At 41.3% G+C, this 24702-nt stretch overlaps 1 protein-coding gene across 1 annotated transcript in view; it reads right to left on the bottom strand.

The window, feature by feature from the left end:
• Positions 1–1323: 1323 nt before the first annotated feature.
• LOC126108369 (piggyBac transposable element-derived protein 4-like) overlaps positions 1324–24702 on the bottom strand; it is a 179678-nt gene continuing 156299 nt past the window's right edge. The window contains exon 2 of the mRNA XM_049913583.1: positions 1324–1600. Coding sequence (XP_049769540.1) covers positions 1324–1600 — 277 coding nt within the window. The remainder of the gene's footprint in view (positions 1601–24702) is intronic.

Below are 24702 nucleotides of genomic sequence, written 5' to 3'. Positions count from 1 at the left end.
GGTTAAAAGAACATTTGGCCAGAAAGCGATTCTATGTACTTATAAAAAAATAGGAGACCCTACTTTTGGGATTACCCTTGTATGTTTTGCACTCTTCTCACTACACAATACTTATTGTTTTCGAAGGCTACACAGTATCTGGTGTAATTCTCTTTGTAATGCAAAAATCCATATTAGGGGAGGCCGGTAACATGTTGTTGTTGTTGTTGCTGCTGCTGCTGTTGTAGACTGGTTTGATGCAGCTCTCCATGCTACTGTACCCTATGCAAGCCTTTTCATCTCTGTATAACTACTGTGACCTACATCCTTCTGATTCTGCTTACTGTATTCATCTCTTGATCCCCCTCTAGTTTTTACCCCCCATGCTTCCCCCCAGTACTAAATTGGTGATCCATTGATGTCTCAGAATGTGTCCTACCAATCGATCCCTTCTTTTAGTCAAGTTGTGCTACAAATTTCTTGTCTCCCTAATTCTGTGTAGTATCCCTCCTCATTAGTTACATGATCTACCCTTCTGATCTTTAGCATTCTTCTGTAGCATCACATTTTGAAAGCTTCTATTCTTTCTTTGTATAAACTGTTTAGTGTCCATGATCCACTTCTATATATGGCTACTCCCAATACAAATACTTTCAGAAAAGACTTCCTAACACATAAATCTATATTCTAAGTGTCTTTAATTGTGCCTGTGGGCAACTTAGTATGTCATCTTTACAGTAAATAACAATCTACCTTTTCCTACATCGTTGATATTCCAACCCGGAGTTTCCATTGTCTTATTCATAAATGCTTTTCTTGCCCTTGTTAGTTTACATTCTATATCCTCTCTACTGCAGCCATCATAAGTTATTTTGCTGGCCAAATAGAAAAACTCACCTATTGCTTTAAGTGTCTTGTTCCCTAATCCAATTCCCTCAGCATCACCTGATTTAATTCATTTACATTCCATTATCCTTCTTTTGCTTTTGTCGATGCTCATTTTGTATTCTCCTTTCAAGAATCTGCCCATTCAGTTCAACTGCTCATCCAAGTCCTATGCTGTCCCTGACAGAATTAAAAAATCATCGGCAAACCTCAAAGTTTTTATTCCTTTGTCCTGAACTTGTGGATCATTTTTCAGTACTTTTTGTACGGTGGAGACACATCTTTAGCCCCACGAATTCCTCTTCCCTCCTCAAAATTTACCCGACGTATAACTCGTCCACCTACAGGTGTTCGGTCATTCATTACGACAGCATCTGGAACGGTTCCTCCAAACAGATCAGTGTCATCTGTGCTGACATCACTCTTCAAAAGAATGTCTGAATCAGAATTGCAGCCTCCTCAGTTTCGTTTCTTTTCTGTTTCCTTGCCACAGCTGTGGTCAGTCACAGGTGTAGCCTTCTGGCTCTCCTGCTTTTGGCCTGCTTCTTTTTTATGTGGAGGCTTTTCTTTTTCAGCAACGAGTTTACTGCCGGTGATGTTGTCCCTGTCAGTGGCGTTACTGCCGCGTGGAAAGGATGGTGACTCGTGGTCCACCACTGAGGGGCTGGTGGCTGGGCAGAAGGCAACAGCGTATCGCTTTTTGAACTCGGGCTGTATCATATTTTTATTTCTATTTCTGCATGAACAAATTGTGGTTGCCATTAATATATGCACTTGGTAATATGCACACCTTTTTCTGCACCTTTCTTCTAACAGTATGAAATCAGATTGGTTTCTACGCTTATGCCGTGACGATTTCCCAGTGTCGATCTCCCTCCTGTGATTTTTGAAACAGGTATTTGCTACTACTAGCAGTCATTCCCTGCAGAAGTCAGTAAGCCATTCACCTCTGTCATTACCCATTCTGAGATCATGGCTGCCTACTATGGTTCTGTCCTTCACTTCTCCTACAATGGGACTCCACTCGCCCATTACTATTTTACAGCATCCTCGATTATCGGCCATCACTTTCTCTACTACAATGGATATTCCTCTGCAAGATGAGCATTGTATCCTGGTGTTGGCATACGTGCTTGTTAGTCAATATATCTTTTTGTATTCCCTTCAGCTTTATGCTAATAACCGTGTCACTTTCATAGTTTATATTTTCTACACACTTAGCCAACTCCTTTGTTGTAATCACTTATGCCGCATTACTTCCTTGTATTTGTCTTCTCAAGTAGTACATTACATTATTCATCTACAATATTTAGATTATCAAAATTGCAGAACTCCTACCTAGTTTTTGGACTAAGGATGTTTAACAGACTAAATGCTGATTTTAAAGAACTGCCTGTAAATATTTTTAAAGCTAAATTATACAAGCTACTAGGGAACAATCCGTTTTACACCACTGATGAATTTTTTGAAGCTTAAAATACTGCATTCTAATGTGTACCTATTTTATGTAAACCAGTTTACATAAATATTGTAGTTTATGTAGAAATATATGCTCTTGGCTTTGTCTATTGCTGTAATAAGCTGAATGACAATAAATTATTATTATTATTATTATTATTATTGTTGTTGTCTGACTGTAACTCTCCACATCCTTCCAGTGTTACCTCATCAACTTCCTGCAAGTTTATATTATTATTTTGCATCTTTCTTTTAAGGTTTTCTAGTTTTCCTGTAAGTGGCAGTGTTCTGACATTCCAGGTATCCAAAATCGTTTTCATATAGTGTCCCCTTTCGAGTTGCCTCCTCTCCCTGGAGACCCAAGCTGGGGATTATTTTATCTGTGGATGCTAACTGATCACGAGAGGAGGCAACATTCTGCATATAAAATGGGGACTGTGTCATGCCTTCTGGAACTCAGGTTAACTCCTATAACATGGGATACAGAAGTCTTTGGCAGCCACACATTTCTGGGACAGACACTGCATTGCAAAATGTGAACTTCCATGGCCAAAAATGCCACAGTTAATGAAATGTTCCAGGCTGTTATGCCGCAGTAGAATGGATTTCACGTTTAAACCCACCATTTCATCCCCATCTACGGAGGACATTTCTGAGGGTGATTGCAGCTTTGTTGAATGTCCGAATCACACCCTGGGTCACTACTCACTGCAGCAAAATTCTGTTTGTGTGTGTTTCCACACAGTGGCGTGATGCGACATTTTGAATACCAGATCGCAACTGGCCTTTGTCAACTGCGGTCGTCTACTGTTGCTATTACCACGTGATGGAAGACTGGTACACATCTTCTTCAGCACTGGAATCCAGATGTCCTTTAATTTGACACCCTTCTCCTTCCTATTGAAATTTCTGGAGTGTTTTACAACTCGCAGACTAATGGTGAAATTTGCCCGCAGAAGAAACAGTAGCCAGTGTAGCAGCAGGCATTTGTAACGTGGACACGGTTACAGCTGAAGAAATCTGTACAGAAGCTGTAACAGTATTGGCTCGTACGAAACTTCCAAAAAGTATTTTAACTATGAGTGAGAGGAATGCCATGAAATGTCTGAATGAGGATGATTGTATTATCATTCTCAGTGCTGCCAAGAGAATGTGACTGATTATCATAGTAAGTTTAATGACTATTAGATCTGCAAACATATAGGAAACTGGGTAAGGACCCTACTGACAAAGTTCTTAGAACTGGTAAGTAGTTGATAAAAAATGCGCTATTGAGCAGAGCATTTGGAAAAGTCTGCTCACTTGAGTTGCACGAGCACCAAGACTTTATGGATTGCTGAAGTGCACAAAGGACATGTTCCTCTATGGCCTATGTTTGTGAGTGCTACTGACAACATTATTATGAACATATGTAGGCCAATCAGGTTTATATATCAAGAATTTGGCACATCTTATCAGTAAATTAAACAGCATAGTGGTCTAGTTGGAGGACATTTTAGTTAGTTTGATGTGGTATCACTATTTATTGTGGTTCCTCTCAGTGAGGTGTTGCAACAGTTGAATCAGATTTTTCCTCCCAGTATTGCTGAACTGTTTAAATATTGCCCCACAACCACATATTTCAAATGGAATAATGAGTTCTATGAACAGATGGATGGCGTGACTGTGGGGAGCCCTTTAAGGTCAATTGTAGCGAATTTCTTTATGGAAAAATGTGAGGAGCAGCCAACAAGAAAATGAATATTTGGTTTCAGTACATGAATCATACACTTGTTTTGTGGAGGCATACCAGAGAGGAACTATCTTGTTTCCTCAAACTTCTCAGTACTTTGATAAGACTCAAGTACTGGCAGCCACAAGTGGATACCATGAAAAGCTGTACAGAGAGGCAATAGAGATTGTAAATCATCCCAGGAGTTTAAGTAGGAGGGCATGAAATGGAATGATGTCCAGATTCTGATGCTTAAGGCGTGTACCAGTTTCCCACCATGTGGTGATGACAACTGCAGGGAAGCATACACAAATGAAATTTTGCCACAGTCAATAGCGAGCCAGGGTGTGAATCTGACACTCGAAGACCCTACGATTCCCCTCGAAAATGTCCTTCGCAGATGGAGGCAAAACGGGTTTAAATGTGAAATACATTCGACTGTGGCATAATAGCCTGGGACATTTTATTAAATGAGATACTTCACTGCCTCTCAGCCTGTAGGGGCATTTCGTTTCCCTTGTATTACCCATACCTGGGAGGCATTCCTCAATTCACCTCCTGGCAGAATACCCTCTAGGGATTGCAGGCTGCCCAGAAGGGAGTTATATATCAGTTAGTAAATAGTGACTCTGTCAAAGACAGTGACTCTGGTTGGTGCAGTAAGTATGGTGCACACAGTAAATCTTGAGCATACGAAAAGTCTGTCACACATAGTTAGTTTGTTATACGCAGTTAATCTGGCGCACACAGCAAGTCTGACACACAGTACTTCTGGTGAGGGCAGTAAGTCTGGAGAGGACTGTAAGTCAGGCGCTGGTGCACATCTTAACTCTTCACACACAGTAACTATGAAGCATGAGTCCACTGAAAGCAGTAATCCAAGTAAAGTCCAGCAAAGACATTTAATTTTGCCAGAAATGGTAGCTCTGGCAAATGCTGTAACTCTTACGAAGACTGTCTGTCATAAGGAATGTTTATTGTACATGGTAATCCAATTAAAATGCGAACAATGACATTGAGGCATAATTCGCATGACTGTGTGTCTAGTGACACTGGAAGGAAAGTGGCTGTAGGTGAATGTGGAACTGGGCTTACGAGTTAATGCATTATGTGTAGTGGAACTGCTAGCAGATAATGAAGTTTTGTATGCAGCATGTTGTTTAGAGATGAAGTATTGTACGTGTACAAGAGATAGACAAAAGTAAAGTAGTACACATCAATGTAGTTGATTTTAATGCCAAAGAGGTTAAGTTAGTGGAAGGAACATTGCTGGCCACTTTAGAAATTCTGGGTGAATTAAGATTGCCACACTCAGGGTGTGGGCCATAAGAGGACACAGGATGCTATTAGGACTGCATTTTGTGACAAATTGAAGCATTTAGAAGAAACAGAGAGAGTGAAAATGGAAGGGTTATTGCGGGTATTCCAAGAGCTGTTTTTTCCACAAGGCTCGTTACACACAGTGCCAGTAACTCGACAAAGGGTTCTGATGGGGGAGCACTGGAATATTGGAGACTGTACAGTATTCCACGATCACTGCAACCAGTCTTGGAGGAATTTGTAAATCAACAATTCTCTGACAGGGTAATACGAGGAGAGTAATAGCCCCTGGAAACACAGAAATGTTGATCGTGGCCAAGAAGTTGACTAATGGCTCGATGAAGTATCACTTCTGTTGTGAATGTCACCATTTAAATAGTAACACCATAACAGATGCTTAGCTGATTCTGAATATCTCTCAAACAATAGATAATCTAGTACAATGCCAGTACTTCTCAATACAGGCATCAATTAAGAAATGCGTTTAAAGAGGTTATGGGAGCTCATTTAACACAGGCTACAGAAAATTGTCGTTTTGCATTGGAAGAGGGAAACTAGTTAGGTCCTGTCATTAGTAAGATGGTGTAAGGACTGATCCAAGATTAGTATGTGCAGTGCAGGATTTTCCAGTACCTGAAACAAGATATAGCGTGCCTACTCACACAATTATTAAGAAAGGGTGCCAAGCTTGCATGTTTGGAATAATTCCAGGGAGTATTTGCAGAGTTGAAAAAAATCTGGTGTTGGTTTTTCAAGACTTTCAAAAAGAATTTATATAATCATGTGATGCATCTAATTATGCTCTGGGGTGTCTCTTAAGTCAAGAGATAGAAGGTCAGTAACATTCAGTTGCTTTTGCATTGAGATAGTTAAATGAGGCTTAAAGAAATTTTCCACGGTAGAGAGAAAAAAAGTTGAGCTTTGTATATGGTATAAAAATATTTTCATTGTTACCTGGATGGTAGGAAATTCAAGGTGGTTACGGACCATGCTGCTTTGAAATGGTTGCTAGTTCTGAAAGACCCATCCCGTAGATTGACGAGATGGGCATTGAAATAAAGTGAATTTTAGTATGAAATAATCCTGAAACCAGTGAAGAGGCGAGGATATGCATATGGATGGAGAAGAAAAGTAGTAGTAAAATGCACACCAGGTCAGGTCCTTAAGACTGAAGACAGCACAGAGCACCAAAAGGAATGTAAACAGATTGGCAAACAGCAATAGTTCAGGATGCTCAAAATGTGTCTTCTAAGTAGAGAAAATTACACATAGGGAAAACCCTTCAGTTGAACAACATTAAAAAGATGTGAATAATTTAAAAGATCTAAGAAATTTTCAGTATCTCATAATTAAAAATGATATTCCTATTTCCATTCCCATTTATTTTGTTTGATAATTGGTGAATGACCAGACCAATGCATTGTGGATGGCAACCATAATTGTTCAGTGATTTCTGACTGTAAAACTTCCATACAATATCAGAAAAAAACTTTTACATACTTTGATAACAAATTGGCTAGTTCAGCACACTTAACTTCCTTTAAACACTTGGATTTCATAGTTTTTTTATGAGTCATTTTTTACATTGGCATATCAGTGTAACATGTTTAATTGTGAGGAATGAGACTGATCATAGTCAGCTCTTAACACTTTAATCTTTGCACCTTGACGGAATCACTAGACTCTAGCTACAGCGAAACACGGGAAGTGACGTAGTTCACAGAAGTTACCACATCCATTTTAACTTTGAACTTGCATCTAGGGGATGCCAAGGAATTGGGTCTGCTGATTGGTTGAGGGTCATGACGTCATCAGGGAGACAGAATGTGTGTAGCAGTGCCGCCTGGTGACAAGGTGTAATGTGCTCTATTGGCATTAGCGACGTCGCTCACCCGTTGTTTAAAAACATTACATGTAGATCTGCACACAGCTGTCACTTTGGAACGTCAGATAAGTCCAGATTATTCAATGGAGCTTAACTTTTGGGAATTAAATGTAAAAACCTGGTTCAAATGCGAATAATCGCGAATGCGGTGACAGACTAACCCGGTTGTAGCTGTGGCAAATGCGGAAAAGTTACAAATATATTTCTTTCATTTTCTGCAGTTTATGTATGATATTGTTCATCATATGTATCAAAATATCCTTTGAATGCTTATTCATTAACTATATTTTCCGATTTTACCTTGTTCTTTTAGGTTTTATTGCGAGAAGTGCGATAAATATGGTACGTACCTTCAAATATAACGCAAACGTAAATATTAGGCAATCCCATATGTCCGTTTGTCACCATAACAATAATCCCGCACTCAAACTTTACGAGTTCCACAACTAACGAAATTATCACCCTTCAACTAACCTAGGATTCAGACAACATCATAGAGAAGCCCATAGATTTCCAGGGGGGGGGGGGGGTCCTAATATTGTGCTCCTGGCAAACTATGCTTCAATTTTGGTCGTTGTTATGTAAACAAAGAATTGTATGACTGTGTTATGCAGAAACTGAATCTTCCTATACCTTATCTAGTTTTTCAGAATCTGGGTTATGTTCATATGGCATTGTGATAAACAATACTGAATGAGGAATTATTAATAGATTAATAGGTCTAGACAATGCTCACATCTCCAAATCGTGAGACTGTTATAGATGTAGGTCACTGGTAATCGCAGTTTATCAGTTACAGTGAAATGTGTAACAAAACAATTAAAATAAATCACAAAGTTTCAGAGTGATACCGTATGTTTTAATGTATTAGACATTCACCCATAGTTCTTTTCTGTATTCTGTATTACAAACAAAGGGCCTAGTCTGCTAGCTACAATACGGTATGTGGTGATGGGTACCTTGTATGACATTTCTCTAAATTTTCTCAATAGTGTTCCATGTAAAGAGCATGTTTGTCCAAGGTTTTCTCATTTGAGTTCCTGAAGCATCTCCATAATACTTTCTTATTGATTGAGGCTACCAGTAAGAAATCTAGAAGCCCACTTCTGAACTGCTTGGTTTCTTCCTTAAACTGACCTGGTGGGGATCCCAAAAATTCAAGTGGTACTCCAGAATGAATTGCATCAGTGTTCAATACAGGTGGGTTTCTCTCAACTTGTAGTCTGAGCGACACTCCCCCCATTGCCAGTCTTCCCAAATGTATCCATCTTCCCGGAGGAAGGAACTACGAGTACAGAAAGCTAGAAATAGTTTTTTTACTCAACTGTTGTTTCCTCTAATAGTTCATACAAACCATTTTATAATTTTTAGAGAGCACCATCAGCTGTTCATATAACTGTAAAGTTAAATATCTGTTTAATATGAACATTACCGTTATCCAGTACATGCATCCTTGAGTCCAAACATTATGATTAATTATAGGAGAGGAGGCTAATGAGATACTCTTTTACTTTATATTTATATCATTCTCAATCACAATTTGAATTTATTTGTGGTCACTGGTTTTGACCACTTATGTGGTCATCTTCAGACCCATTGGCAGTGGTTGTGTGTGGAGCATAACTCCATATGGCAGGAAATCACTGTTTCAGAAATAATTACATTTATCTATTATTGGGATTTCCAGTTTTCTGTCTGATGCCTGTGAGCAACCTGTTAGACTAGAGGGTGTTAAAAGGAACAGTCATGGAGATCAGCGCCATCCATCACAGATAAAATTCTGATTTTGCACCAGAATGTAAATTCCTATTCTGAATCCCAGGCAAAGAAACAGTCTATGCAAGTATTATGGCATTTAATTTCACAAATAATCCTGAATTCACACTTCTTATTAACACCAAATAAAATTAGACGGTTAATATATTGACATGAGAGTGTAAAACCCAAGGACAATGAGGAGGCTTCTGTAAGATGTGAAACTATCACTTTTACACAATAATTTTATTCACGTGGATAAAAAGTTCTCTCATAAGATTCCACATAAAATCTGAATAGAATCCCATGCTTTTGGTTACTGGCTCCATCACTATTGTCAGGGGCCAAGTCTGACTGTCATAAAATTAATGAGGTTCACACTTATGCGCAGTGGACACAATGCAGTTGGCTAAATTACATCATGGAGAAAGCATATGATAAAGCAACACCCTCTGCATCCATAGGTCACATTTTTGCAAGCTGTCCAGCATAGCTTGCAGTGCCATCACTTGTAATAGGTGGTGAACTATGTGAAGTTTTTCTCTGCAATTTTTCTTTCTTTCTTTGTGTAATTATACTAACTAATTTGAAATTGTGTGAAAATATTGTGTTATATTCATATATACTGCCTCATGTGCAACATGTGGTCTGTTCTTGTATTAGAAAATAGCAAATAAATAAACTGATAATTACATAGCCAGAGTGTGTATTGTTGTGATCATGCAGTCTAATTTCAGCTGCTTCCGTAATTACAGAGACCCAACAGCTAGAAATATGGGCCAGATCCTCATCTGCTTAAAGGCTATCTTGCATTTACTCACTAAACAGTTCTGAGAAACTGCTGATTTTCATTTTTTCATGCTTGAGGTGATGATCAACACAGCAATTAACGGTAGTTTGTATAGGCTGTCTCACATAACTGATACCATACTCACACGGAATATTATAAATCCCTGGTACACTGAGCCTGAGAGTGTGTTTGTCAGGTCACAACCTTTCTTTAATTTTCCTTGGTGACAAAAAGACTCTTCTGATTCCTTGTCTCTTTACACTCTAACTTACCCATTGTACCACAGAATGGAAGCCATGCTGTGTCTTTGTCCTCATGGCTTGGCTGATGATTTCTTCAACAGATTTGACTTAATTTCATATACAGAATGTTTGTGTGGAGGGAGAGGGGGTTGGATTGTGCAAGAGCAATGGGAAGGTGAGGAGGTATGGTCAAGGATATAAGTAAGATAAATAGTGACTAAATGGTCGTGGCAAGATGGCGGGGGGGGGGGGTTTGGAGTCGAACAAATACAAAACCAGAAGAGATTATGTCATAGCATTATGACAAGACTACAGACTACATGTCATAAGGCACGATCCCAATTTATACAGCAGTGTTCTATCTGAATTAATAGCAAACTCACTTCCAACTGGGAATATGCATAGATAGCCGAGACATATATTACATGCCTAATACTGCAAAGAATGCAAACATTATAAACAATATCATGCTTTGCTGAATATGCAAACACATACAACAATTCAATAATAATCATGAGGATAAAAAACATTGTTTGTACTATATATATACATCAAAACACGTGTAGAAGGAAAAATGCCTTCAGCTGATTCCAGAATCACAGGGCAGGCTAGTATCACAAAGGCCATCATACTACACCTAACGACCGCCAATATCAATCATTATAAGATGATATCCAAATTTACCTATTAGTGTTGACATTGATAGCCATCAAAACATATAGAGGGTATTTTCTGGAGTGTAGTTCCACAATCAAACAAAGATATTCCTCCCTTCTGCTCTTATTTTGTACACCTCCATGACCCAACCCTCCTTCCACCGTGTTCTGCTTACATCTTTCCTTGATCACGAATGCTCACTTTACCATGTGCAGTCCACCCCCCCCCCCCCCCCCCCCCCCCGCCCCCACTGTCCCAATGATCTGTCTCAACGTTGACCCTTTGCCTCAAGTGATGCAAATGTGTTACCGACCGCCACTCATCCTATGGTTTGGGCAGACCCACCACATCAGATACACTAGAAGGTGCCTCAACAGCAGAGCCTATGGTGAAACAAATGATACCTGAGCTGTTCCAAGCAATGCACCAGTTTCTCCGCCACTGTTACACTTGCATGCAGCAGCCTGAAGACAGCTTACTGTAGTTAAAAGCACTTTCAGCTGATCATGAACTGCAGTCAGCTCCTCTTGTGTCTAGCACACACCCTATCCATCCTACAATTTCTAACTTAAGAATTAAACTATGAAAACAAACAAAAAAAAAGCAAAATATGTGACTTACTACTGTTTCACAGAGGCTGACAGTTTCTCAGCACTCGAATAACATTGTATTGAATATATTGTGTGTTCTTACCTAAATGCTGGAATAATTAATAACCTGTTTAGGCACTTTAAAGAAATTTCACCTTCAACTTGTTACATGTATGCGCAATACCTAATAGACTTACAGTAAGCTTCTATTCCCTATTTTAAATTTATTAATACCAGAGATTGCTGGTTCTCATTTACATAAGCTGAGATTAATTTGGAAGCCTCTCACTACATCCCCCTTGTCCCTTCCCTTCCCTCCGTCTCTTGCCCATACCACCTGTTTTAATACTGTACTTTTGTTCCAATGTGAACTTTGCACTCTCAATTGTGATTATTAGTTTTCCTAAAGGAATAAAAAATCATTTAGCATGATGTACTGTTTTTATGGTTTTTCAGTTGATTTTTGTTAATTATCTATCAAAATGTGACAAATGATCTCAGCACTTCTATAACCAAGTCAATTAGTGGTATGTTATAACAGCTAATTATGTGATGGCAGAATGCTGTGAGTTGAGAGCTCGAAAGTTATGATAGATAACACTTGGCATGATACTCTGAAGTAAAGTTTTTTTCTCTGGTATGTTAACTTATTTGCCTACGAATCTAAGTACGCTTAATGTGTCATACATATTTTGTGATGTTTCTGGACAGATATTCTGATGATGGGCAATGTCTGAAATGCATTACTAATTAGTCGTCAAAAGTGGCTAATACATATACTGTTGTTTGCTTAATATTTTCTGGTGATTTACCCATAATTATTTAATCCTTGCACACTTTTCCCTTTTGCATTTATTTTAAAAAATAAAAGTAAGTTCCTATACAGATATAATGGTGCATTGTACATGGAAATTCAATCTGTATTTTTTGTTTCTTGGTCCTGCTAGTGTTTCAGCTTGTATTTATTTTTAATTGAATTATTATATTTTTTTCTGTTTTCAGTGTGTTCACTTAAATTATGAATAATTTAAAAGTACATAAAACATGAATCATATAACTTGCTGAAACACTAAGAAGAACTTCCAGAATTTCTGTAGAATGGGTTAACACTATTATTCCGATCACTTTACAGAAAATTATTGAAACAATCATTTTAACTCTTTCACTTTACAATTTATTACTGTATTTGGTGGGATGAATTTGTATAAGATACATTACTTCTCGAAAAGCTGCTGGCAACCAAAACTTTTTTATTGAAAATGTATGTACAATAAATATTATGCAAGTGTTTATTTAGGCAAATAGTAATATTATTTAAATAAACTGAAAGTTAGTTGTTTCTGTACGCTGCAAGATTTAGAAATATATTCCAATTAATTCGCAAAATTTACTTCTTTTATGCAATTTTCAAGTGCATCTTTACTTCAATGATACTCTTTACTTTCACTTGCCTCTTTTTTTCCCATCATCTCAGTTAACTACCTTCATTTCTTTCTTTTACAAATGTCTGCCAAGTCATCAGGCGTAGCCTATCTAACCCGTAACCAGTGTGGTGGGGTAATATGGATGCCAGGGAATTATGTTTAGACTGAATGCTTGTAAAATTTTAGTGCTGTAGGTCTGCTTACTTTGCACTCTGAACTGTAGAACCAAGTGGCTGTGTTTAGAGCAGCTAAGTCTGGGGCCAGACTGACCCCACCACACTGTTTGTGGGATTTCTCTAATGAACTGTTTCCTGTTCCTACAGATTGAAACGATGTTATATTCTCGTAAAGAAATGAAAATAAGTGATCAACTCGATGAAAGGCTACAGTCTATCCTATGCACACTGATTAACCAGAACATTTTGACCACCTACCTAATAGCTGGTACGTCTATCTCCAGCACGGATAACAGTGACGATGCGTTTTTGCACGGAATCGACGAAGCCTCGATAGGTCGCTGGAGGGAGCTGGCACCACGAGTCCCCTAATTCGTGTAAATTCTGGGGAGTGAGCTCTGATGCCACGTTCGAGTTCAATCACGTGCCAGTCTGTGTGATGGGCAAAATCAAGTACGTCTGTACGATCACCCTGTGTGAGCGAGTTCTTAAATGCACGAGGTAGAAAACGAAGAGGTGTGGGAAGAGGTCGTATTTTGATCTAGCACTTGCCAGGCATTGGTACTGCATAGGTCTCCAAAATTCTTGTTCTGAACGCAGCATCTGGTCATTCCACGTAATGGGTAATATTTTCAGAGAAATTCTAAGGGCAATGAATGATTTTTTCTTCTTTTTGTGAATCCATCAGAGGTGGGATATAGGACTGCAGCTGGCTTCAAATTCTTGTGAAAAACCTTGTACCAAACAGCTGTTTTTCTTTTTATAAATCCTTTACTATATGCAACTAGTTTTGGCATCCCATTAATCTTAAGGCTATACATAAACCACCAGATAAATATATCACATAGTTGGTCTGCATTATGCAGGTGCCACCATTTTTTTTTTTTTTTTTTACTAGATTCCACGGACTTCTTCAGACTGACGTGGACACCTCGGTCGTAAGTCAACTAGTTATATTTCTACAATTATATGCACGTAATCCATTCTTTGACATCTGAAAGAACAGTCACCGTGCATACAATTGTATCTATACATAGCCTAGCTTGGCATTGGGGAACTTTCTTCAGTTCAGATACACTCATACACTCAGAGCCATTTGCAGGAATATCTCACGGATGCGGCGAGTGAGATGGACTGCTGTAGTGAGGGTACTACTGCAGTAGTAGTGACATGGAATTTTGGGTCAGATAGGAGACTTGCTGAGGTAATCCACATAGTCGGGATGGGCACTGTGTCTGGGTGGTGAAGTAGTCAGTGCAACTGCCAAGAGAGCATGAGACACGGGTTCAAATCCCGATCCAGTAAAAATTTTCTTGTGTCACCATTGATATAGGTCAACACAGCAAGAAAGCATTTAATAAAATTATCATAGGCTAATACTTTTATGTCAGAGGCATCCACATGGAACTGAAGGAGACATTCACAGAATCTAATAAAAAACTGCTGGGACCTTCACAGTGCAGACCAACTATGTAGACATGTTTATCTGGTGGTTTGCGTACAGCCTTAAGATAGCTACCATTGGGTCACCAAAATTACATGCATGTAATAACGGATTGATCGTAGAAAAACAGCTGTTTGATACAAGGTTTTTCACAAGAACAAATGAAAAAATTCTGAAAAACCAGATTATTTCTCCAACAGAAAATACCTGATTGGTGATATGTGTCATGCAATTTAAGGCATCTTGAGATTATTATCCTATTCAGCTTTCTTGAAGTAAAAATGTATTTACAATGATGCCTACACAAGTTTATCTTGTTGTCCATCTTTTCTATAACTTTTGCAAGCTTTATAATAAAATTTATATGAACCGTTTTCTGTATATGTTTACTTATCCTGTAACTACAGCTAATTGATGCATAACATAGAGCTATTGTGATGGATTTACTCATATGTTAATTCAACCAACCGGTTTGGTTCTTAAGGTTTCAAGAAAACATAACATTTCCATATATTATGCACATGTCCCCCCCCATGAACCATGGACCTTGCCGTTGGTGGGGAGGCTTGCGTGCCTCAGCGATACAGATAGCCGTACCGCAGGTGCAACCACAATGGAGGGGTATCTGTTGAGAGGCCAGACAAACGTGTGGTTCCTGAAGAGGGGCAGCAGCCTTTTCAGTAGTTGCAAGGGCAACAGTCTGGATGATTGACTGATCTGGCCTTGTAACAATAACCAAAACGGCCTTGCTGTGCTGGTACTGCGAACGGCTGAAAGCAAGGGGAAACTACAGCCATAATTTTTCCCGAGGGCATGCAGCTTTACTGTATGATTACTTGATGAGGGCGTCCTCTTGGGTAAAATATTCCGGAGGTAAAATAGTCCCCCATTTGGATCTCCGGGCGGGGACTACTCAAGAGGATGTCGTTATCAGGAGAAAGAAAACTGGTGTTATACGGATCGGAGCGTGGAATGTCAGATCCCTTAATCGGGCAGGTAGGTTAGAAAATTTAAAAAGGGAAATGGATAGGTTGAAGTTAGATACAGTGGGAATTAGTGAAGTTCGGTGGCAGGAGGAACAAGACTTCTGGTCAGGTGACTACAGGGTTATAAACACAAAATCAAATAGGGGTAATGCAGGAGTAGGTTTAATAATGAATAGGAAAATAGGAATGCGGGTAAGCTACTACAAACAGCATAGTGAACGCATTATTGTTGCCAAGATAGATACAAAGCCCACACCTACTACAGTAGTACAAGTTTATATGCCAACTAGCTCTGCAGATGACGAAGAAATTGAAGAAATGTGTGATGAAATAAAAGAAATTATTCAGATTGTGAAGGGAGACGAAAATTTAATAGTCATGGGTGACTGGAATTCGAGTGTAGGAAAAGGGAGAGAAGGAAACATAGTAGGTGAATATGGATTGGGGCTAAGAAATGAAAGAGGAAGCCGCCTGGTAGAATTTTGCACAGAGCACAACATAATCACAACTAACACTTGGTTTAAGAATCATGAAAGAAGGTTGTATACATGGAAGAACCCTGGAGATACTAAAAGGTATCAGATAGATTATATAATGGTAAGACAGAGATTTAGGAACCAGGTTTTAAATTGTAAGACATTTCCAGGGGCAGATGTGGACTCTGACCACAATCTATTGGTTATGACCTGTAGATTAAAACTGAAGAAACTGCAGAAAGGTGGGAATTTAAGGAGATGGGACCTGGATAAACTAAAAGAACCACAGTTTGTACAGAGATTCAGGGAGAGCATAAGGGAGCAATTGACAGGAATGGGGGAAATAAATACAGTAGAAAAAGAATGGGTAGCTTTGAGGGATGAAGTAGAGAAGGCAGCAGAGGATGAAGTAGGTAAAAAGACGAGGGCTAGTAGAAATCCTTGGGTAACAGAAGAAATATTGAATTTAATTGATGAAAGGAGAAAATATAAAAATGCAGTAAATGAAGCAGGCAAAAAGGAATACAAACGTCTCAAAAATGAGATCGACAGGAAGTGCAAAATGGCTAAGCAGGGATGGCTAGAGGACAAATGTAAGGATGTAGAGGCCTATCTCACTAGGGGTAAGATAGATACTGCCTACAGGAAAATTAAAGAGACCTTTGGAGATAAGAGAACGACTTGTATGAATATCAAGAGCTCAGATGGAAACCCAGTTCTAAGCAAAGAAGAGAAAGCAGAAAGGTGGAAGGAGTATATAGAGGGTCTATACAAGGGCGATGTACTTGAGGACAATATTATGGAAATGGAAGAGGATGTAGATGAAGATGAAATGGGAGATATGATACTGCGTGAAGAGTTTGACAGAGCACTGAAAGACCTGAGTCGAAACAAGGCCCCGGGAGTAGACAACATTCCATTTGAACTACTGATGGCCTCGGGAGAGCCAGTCATGACAAAACTCTACCATCTGGTGAGCAAGATGTATGAAACAGGCAAAATACCATCAGACTTCAAGAAGAATATAATAATTCCAATCCCAAAGAAAGCAGGCGTTGACAGATGTGAAAATTACCGAACTATCAGTTTAATAAGTCACAGCTGCAAAATACTAACACAAATTCTTTACAGACGAATGGAAAAACTAGTAGAAGCCAACCTCGGGGAAGATCAGTTTGGATTCCATAGAAACACTGGAACACGTGAGGCAATACTGACCTTACGACTTATCTTAGAAGAAAGATTAAGGAAAGGCAAACCTACGTTTCTAGCATTTGTAGACTTAGACAAAGCTTTTGACAGTGTTGACTGGAATACTCTCTTTCAAATTCTAAAGGTGGCAGGGGTAAAATACAGGGAGCGAAAGGCTATTTACAATTTGTACAGAAACCAGATGGCAGTTATAAGAGTCGAGGGACATGAAAGGGAAGCAGTGGTTGGGAAGGGAGTAAGACAGGGTTGTAGCCTCTCCCTGATGTTGTTCAATCTGTATATTGAGCAAGCAGTAAAGGAAACAAAAGAAAAATTCGGAGTAGGTATTAAAATTCATGGAGAAGAAATAAAAACTTTGAGGTTCTCCGATGACATTGTAATTCTGTCAGAGACAGCAAAGGACTTGGAAGAGCAGTTGAATGGAATGGACAGTGTCTTGAAAGGAGGATATAAGATGAACATCAACAAAACAAGGATAATGGAATGTAGTCTAATTAAGTCGGGTGATGCTGAGGGAATTAGAGTAGGAAATGAGGCACTTAAAGTAGTAAAGGAGTTTTGCTATTTGGGGAGCAAAATAACTGATGATGGTCGAAGTAGAGAGGATATAAAATGTAGGCTGGCAATGGCAAGGAAAGTGTTTCTGAAGAAGAGAAATTTGTTAACATCCAGTATTAATTTAAGTGTCAGGAAGTCATTTCTGAAAGTATTTGTATGGAGTGTAGCCATGTATGGAAGTGAAACATGGACGATAAATAGTTTGGACAAGAAGAGAATAGAAGCTTTTGAAATGTGGTGCTACAGAACAATGCTGAAGATTAGATGGATAGATCACATAACTAATGAGGAAGTACTGAATAGGATTGGGGAGAAGAGAAGTTTGTGGCACAACTTGACCAGAAGAAGGGATCAGTTGGTAGGACATGTTCTGAGGCATCAAGGGATCACCAATTTAGTATTGGAGCGCAGCGTGGAGGGTAAAAATCGTAGAGGGAGACCAAGAGATGAATACACTAAGCAGATTCAGAAGGATGTAGGTTGCAGTAGGTACTGGGAGATGAAAAGGCTTGCATAGGATAGAGTAGTATGGAGAGCTGCATCAAACCAGTCTCAGGACTGAAGACCACAACAACAACAACATGCACATGTCAGAACCATTTCAATGTAAACATTTAAATTATAGTGAGGAGTATGTGGTTTTTAAGATGCTTCACAAGTTTGATTTTAATTGCTTTAATCAAAGAAAACTAGGTTGAACCCCTTGCGCAGCCCACTTTTGTATATTATCCCTAAATGTCACAAAGTTGCCAGCAGCAATGGCAGATGGCTAAGCTGTGGCTGGTGTTGGCCTCACAGCACTTTACCATGTTAAGTAATTACCAGGCATTAACTGAATTATTGGGAAAAAACATTCCATTAAAGGAAAATTCCTCAGACAGACATTAGAATTTTGGCAGCATTTTTTAAACAAGACTTCTAGATGCGTATACTTCACACTCGAGGTCCCGAAAAGCTGTTAACACGTCGACTGCAATATTGTCTCTAAAAGCCACTCATCTGATGCCATATGCCTGGTGACAAAACATCCATCACAAAGCATGTCGTAACCAACATGTTAAATACAGAAAATTAGACCGAGAAAGTCAGCAAAATAGATTCTCGGGGACTGTTTTAATATAAAGAATAATAACTAGAACTGAATAAACAATTTCCAGTTTGGCCAAGAAAATTTTGCTTTTTGACTTCATTCAGTTGTCAACTGGAAAACATTCGTACTGTAGGATTCTGGTGAATATTCATACTTTACCTGTGAAAAATAGCAAAAGCAATTGAAATGACTACGTACATGGTCCAATTAATGTAATAGTTTAGTAGATATTTCAGTTACATTTTGTTAACTATATGCAATAGGATAAATGACTAAAAAGAAACACACAAACAGTGACAATTTCTTTATTAAGTACACTCGGATTTCCACGTCACCCTGAGGTACCGAGTATGATGCGTTACTCATTTTTTTTACGTGGCGAGTTTCCCCAGTAGGCCTGTAAACCGTGATACACAAACGTGCACACACAACTGTAGGACAGATAAATTTAATTCTTAGAGTATGTGTGATCAAAGCCAACATGTACACTCAACACTTCACTGTCACGTCGCACCAAAGCACTAGCAAACATCTGACTTTTCAGCCAGGGTTGGTTTACCAAAGACACTTTTCAGACTGAAGGTCTCTTTCTTTGGTGTTCGTTGAACTGGCACCTTCTCATTGGTGGCACAGTGTTGACCTCCTTCCTTGGAGTGAGAGTTAACAAGTGACAGCAATTTATTCCCACAGCTTCAGAATTTGCTCACTATCTCCCGGTATGTCTAAACTGTTCCTTTTGCTAAGAGAAATCTGTTACACATGAAACTGGATTCAAAAAAATGGTTCAAATGGCTCTGAGCACTATGAGACTTAACATCTAAGGTCATCAGCCCCCTACAACTTAGAACTACTTAAACCTAACTAACCTAAGGACATCACACACATCCGTGCCCGAGGCAGGATTCGAACCTGCGACCGTAGCAGCAGTGCGGTCTTGGACTGAAGCGCCTAGAACCGCACGGCCACAACGGCCGGCAAACTGGATCCCAATCTGGGGTCCATGCGTTGAGTCATAGGAAAAAAAAAAAGTTTCTACACAATTTATGGACAGTAAAAATAAAGTTTATTAATTACCCATTGTGGATTACAATGATTGTGACTTTTATGTCTTCTAAGACTAGGCTGTTAATACAAATAATCCTTTCATGTGAACTGAAAGAAACTTTGTAGTACAACATTGCACCAGATTACTGAATGCACGAAGAACGAAATTCCATAGTTTTACCAGAAACATTCCTACTATCGAATAGTAAAAACTTGTTATTATGCGGTGTTTCTTACCGTCCATTGACTGAAATACAATCATTTCATCCGCAGTTCGAAACATGTGCTTTTTCTCCACATGTGCTCTCAAATTAGCCAATGTATTGAAGGAATAGCTGCAGTCGTCTTGTGGGTACTTAATCTTACCTTCTGTATTTGGCTCTACATCGTGCATTTTCCTGATGTGGGCGTATAAAGTCTTTCGAAGCTGGAATGCTTTATCGCACACAAAACATGTGTTGGAATAGGCCTAGAACACACAACAGTGAAGTACTATAACCAGTTAGCCACACAGTGTATCGACAGACGAATGGCCTCGTTTAAAGAACAGCGCGTTTCAGAAAGTAGCAACGATCTGGATTGGCTGGTGTGGGAGCGACGTCATGGCACGACGTGGCCAATCAGCAAACCCAATTCCTCGGCGTCACCTAGACGCAAGTGTAGTGCCAGGGCTTCTACTGCCTGTCAGCTCCACGTAGTGTACAGGAGTGACGCTAGATGGCAGTAGCGGCCAGTGGTAGCGAGCAGTTAGTTCCGCTTAGTACCGACTGCCGCCAACGGAGGGCAGGCGCGAGCTGCAGAACGGATTTCACTGCCAGTTCAGACATCACGACGACCGATGAGAGCTTTTTTGTCAGTGCGTTTTCTGTCTTGGTGGGCATGTAGCGTGTACCAATGTGTTACGTATTTGACGTTAGGCATGTAAGAGAGAAAAAGTTTAAGGCATAAGTTTGGAACTGTGTTTCAAGTTTGTTGCCAAGTACTGTCATTACGAGAGACTGGGTGACTACAGTCTAGATAATTTGTGCAACATTCGAAGAAAAAGGTAGGTTTTCACACATCTCAATGTTTATTACGACAGTAAAGAAGTAAATAAGAAAGTCACGCCTAATGCTGAGGTTTCGTTAATGAACAGCATAAAAAAAATATTCTTCGTATCACCATTTGTGGCGGCTACCAGGGAGGAAAAGTTTAGTGGGCTTTCATTCTCCAATACAGGATGAATCAAGTCGGAGTATTTGCACGCCGTGACTCAACACGTGCAACAAGGCGTTGCATTAGTCCCACAACCTCAAGAGAAACACGCGGTTTCTAACTGTAGTCGTTGTCTTATTGCGTTAAACTTTTAACGTAAGATTCGATCTATTAAATTCAGTCAACAATTAAGCGCAGTAACGAAAATGGAAATTTTTGTTCTTCCCAGGAGCCATTACAAAGGCAGCACACGACTAGTATTAGGTTCTAGGTCATTCGTTCTGGTGCTGTTTGCCATGTTTTTGATTTCACAACTCCTCCTCGGATAGGTAGATATCGCTCCAGTTTTGTGCAACAAATTTCTAGACAATTACGACGACATAATTTGGACAACAAATGCGCAGATCGATATATTTGAGCAACTGAATCGATCATTTCGAATGATGGACGACGAGGGGAAGAAATGAATATGAGAAGTCACTCAATGATGTTTTGTTGTACAATTTTCAAAACCTTGTTGAATGGAGTAATAACAGTCTTTCCAAAAATTATATTTTTAAAGACTGACAATATACAGAACCAGTTCAAGTCAGAAAGTAATCCATCATTGTTATGTGTATTATTTGCTGAAATTCCACCACACATCTGTCTAGCTGCTGGCGGTTATCAGTAATATATCTTACGTTTGAAAGCCGCCTCTTTCTCTGACAAAGTAATGCTAAACGACACGGGGTTTTACAACGCCTAAAGAAGAAACATGTTTCAAGCTCAAAGGGACTTGAAAAATTCTCTATTTGTTGTCCTATTCTAATTACTATTAGGGTATTACCCACCGAATTATGCTCATACAAATAGAAACCATAAGGCTTTGCCATACGCTGAAGTTGTATTTGTTTGATCGCGACATCCAATATTTCTATAAATTGAATAGATTCACTAAAGAACTTGTGCTTGCATAATAATAAACACTCTTCTGTTTAGGCGTCAACAAGTTACAAACGATAGCGCCCTCTCTTCCTGTTCCGTTTCGCGACAACAATAATGAAAAACCGCGAGAAAATCCGACTTCTTCACCCGGAGCGCGCCGATACACGCCTCAACAGAGCACTACTTAGAGTATCAATCCTACACGACATTGTTTGCCTGCGTACTAAAACAGTACGAGGCTTCAAAAATTCGATTATTGAATTTTGACAACGTTCGAGCATGTAACGCTCCTGCTTTGTTACATATAGTATGGCCTACCAATACTTAGAACGAGTACGAAACATTCTCGTCCTCAACAAAAAAATCTGTGTTCCTTTTAGCAACATCATTGTCGAACTACAAATATGTAGTAATAAAAGATGAGGTTTAGTTCAGTGTCCCGGAGACCTTCAAAATACGAAATGAATTCAACTGCCGCTTCATGTTACCGAAGAAGGTGGCACGCAGCTACGGCTCTGTTCCTTGTTGCCGCCAACAGATGGCACGGCAGTGGCCAGGCCGACACGCAGCCACCTTTTGCAGCATAAAGGGGCAGTTCATTTTATTTCACAACTATAATATTATAGCAAACTTGGCATTTCAATCGCTGGGAATTGTTTATATATATCGGCTGACGGATGTTACTTAAAATCTCGAAAATTTATTAATGGATTTACTTCACTAACGAACCTCCAGGCAAATATCTATACGTAAAACAAACATAAGAATTCATCATCAGAGGGTTGGATCCCCTCATTCGAAGGCGTCCGATTCCACGGCCTGGGCTACTCCCTGGTTGGAATCTTCGCTTTCGAAGGTTGTGTTCGTCTGTCTGTCTGTCTGTCTGCCCGTCTGCCCGCCGTTTACTGTTGTCGCTGTTCGTCCGTCCGTCCGTCCGCCTGCCTGCTCGCTGTCCGTCTCCGCTGCTGCCCGCTGTCCGGCCGTCCGTCCGTCTGATCGCCGCCGACGCCGCCTGCTAATCGTCCGTCTGTTCGCCGCCGCCGCCGCCGCCGCCGCCAGCCGGTGCTCGCCGCTGCCGTCGCCGTCCGCACTGGTCGTCCATCCCTGGTCTTCGTCCGTCTGCGTCTTCGCCTGTTCCCCGCTGTGACCTTTCCTTTTCGTGCTGTGCGTTTTTTCTTCCTGTCGTCATGTCCGCCCCCACCACCACCGCCACTACTACCACCACCGCCATCGTCTATACATCCCCCTCCGCCGCCTCCACCACTATAACATGGTGTGCCCAGTCCCCACCCCCTCCTTTCATCCCACCTCTCCTCACTCTCCCTTCTCCCTCTGTCTTTGTCGCCCCTCTCCCGCTTCTTCCTCTAGCTCGTCTCGTTCTGAGCCTTTCCCCCCACTCCCCCAGCCTGTCACTGCAGCTCCGGCTCGGGTGGTGGCCCGTCGGGCCACTGTCCACGCCCAGCTCTCGCCGTCACCTTCGCCATCACCACCGCCACTGCCACCGTCATCGTCATCGTCGCCTTCACCGTCACCATCACCATCTCCGGCGCCGACTCCAGCCCCGGGACCTGCCCCTCCCCGCCACATTCCCGTTGTTCCCATCCCCCACACCTCCTCCACCGCCGTCAAGCGCCCCAGTGGCACCCCTGCTTCCTCTGCTTCCAAAAAGGCTCCGCCTCGTCCTCGTTCCCCCACCCATGATGCCATGGATGTCTCCCCTCCTGTCCCTGCCCCCTCATCCTCCTCCTCTACCCCCTCCTCCTACCGCTACCTCCTCTCCCGTCCTGATCCCTCTCTCCTTGAAGCCCGGAACCTCACCCTCTTCCTTCGCCAGCATTGTCCTGGTGCCCCCATATCCCTCCTCACTCCTCGCCGTGATTCGGTCCTCATCTCCTCCCCCAGCCCAACCCTCCACACATACCTCCTTTCCCGCATCCCTGTCACCCGCTTTGGCCCTCATGCCTCTCTCACCCCTGCTCCCTCACCACCTCCCTTCCGCCAACCCCAACCTCCGCGTCGCCCGCCAACTCTCACCGCCGTGATCACTCGGCTTAGTCCAGTGATCACGGAGGAGGAGGTGTTGGCGGAGCTCTAGGCGCATCCCCATTTGGAGGTGCGTGCGGTTCGCCGCATACATAACGCTGCCGGCCCCACCCGCCTTATGCGGGTTTTTTCTGAGCACGCCCCCTCCATTGACCGTCTCCTGAAGGAGGGTGCCCTCCTTTTTAACCAGCGGTACAAGGTCGACCCCTCCCGTTCCCCTCCTCAATCCCTGCGCTGCCAGAGGTGTCTGCGCTATAACGCGCACCCCACAGCTGAGTGCCGCGAGGCCCCCACCTGCCCGCATTGTAAACAAGCCCACTTCCTCAGGCAGTGCCCTAACCTCCAATCCCCTCCTTCCTGCAATACCTGCAATCTCCCCCATCCCACCTACTCCCAAAAGTGTAAAGCCTGACCCCCTCCAACCACTCCTGAACTCACCGTCCCTGTCCGTCCCCTGGACGCCCCCACCCCTCCTGGCAATTCCCTTCGTCCCCCCCCACCGCTGAGGACATCATCAGGTTCCTTACCATCGTCCTCCAGAATGTTCATCCCTTTCAGCGCCCCCACACCCTCCAGCAGATCTCCCTTGCCGCCCGTTCCATATTCCAACTCAAGATGTACGCCACCTACTCCAGCAACCAGGCCCATTTCACCTTCTCCCGCCTTGACACCCTCGTCTAAATCCCTATCATGGCGCGACAGCATCGTATCCTTTTCAACAACATCCGCTCCCTCCCCACCAACAGGAACCTCTTCCTGCACACCCTTGCCACCCACCGCGTGGATGCCTTCCTTCTTAATGAAACCTTCTTCCAACCCCACCACACCATTCACACTTCGCCCTACCTCGTCCACC

This window comes from Schistocerca cancellata, chromosome 11 (assembly GCF_023864275.1).
Source record: "Schistocerca cancellata isolate TAMUIC-IGC-003103 chromosome 11, iqSchCanc2.1, whole genome shotgun sequence".
Taxonomy (NCBI): domain Eukaryota; kingdom Metazoa; phylum Arthropoda; class Insecta; order Orthoptera; family Acrididae; genus Schistocerca; species Schistocerca cancellata.
This window is presented reverse-complemented; position numbering and strand designations above follow the sequence as displayed.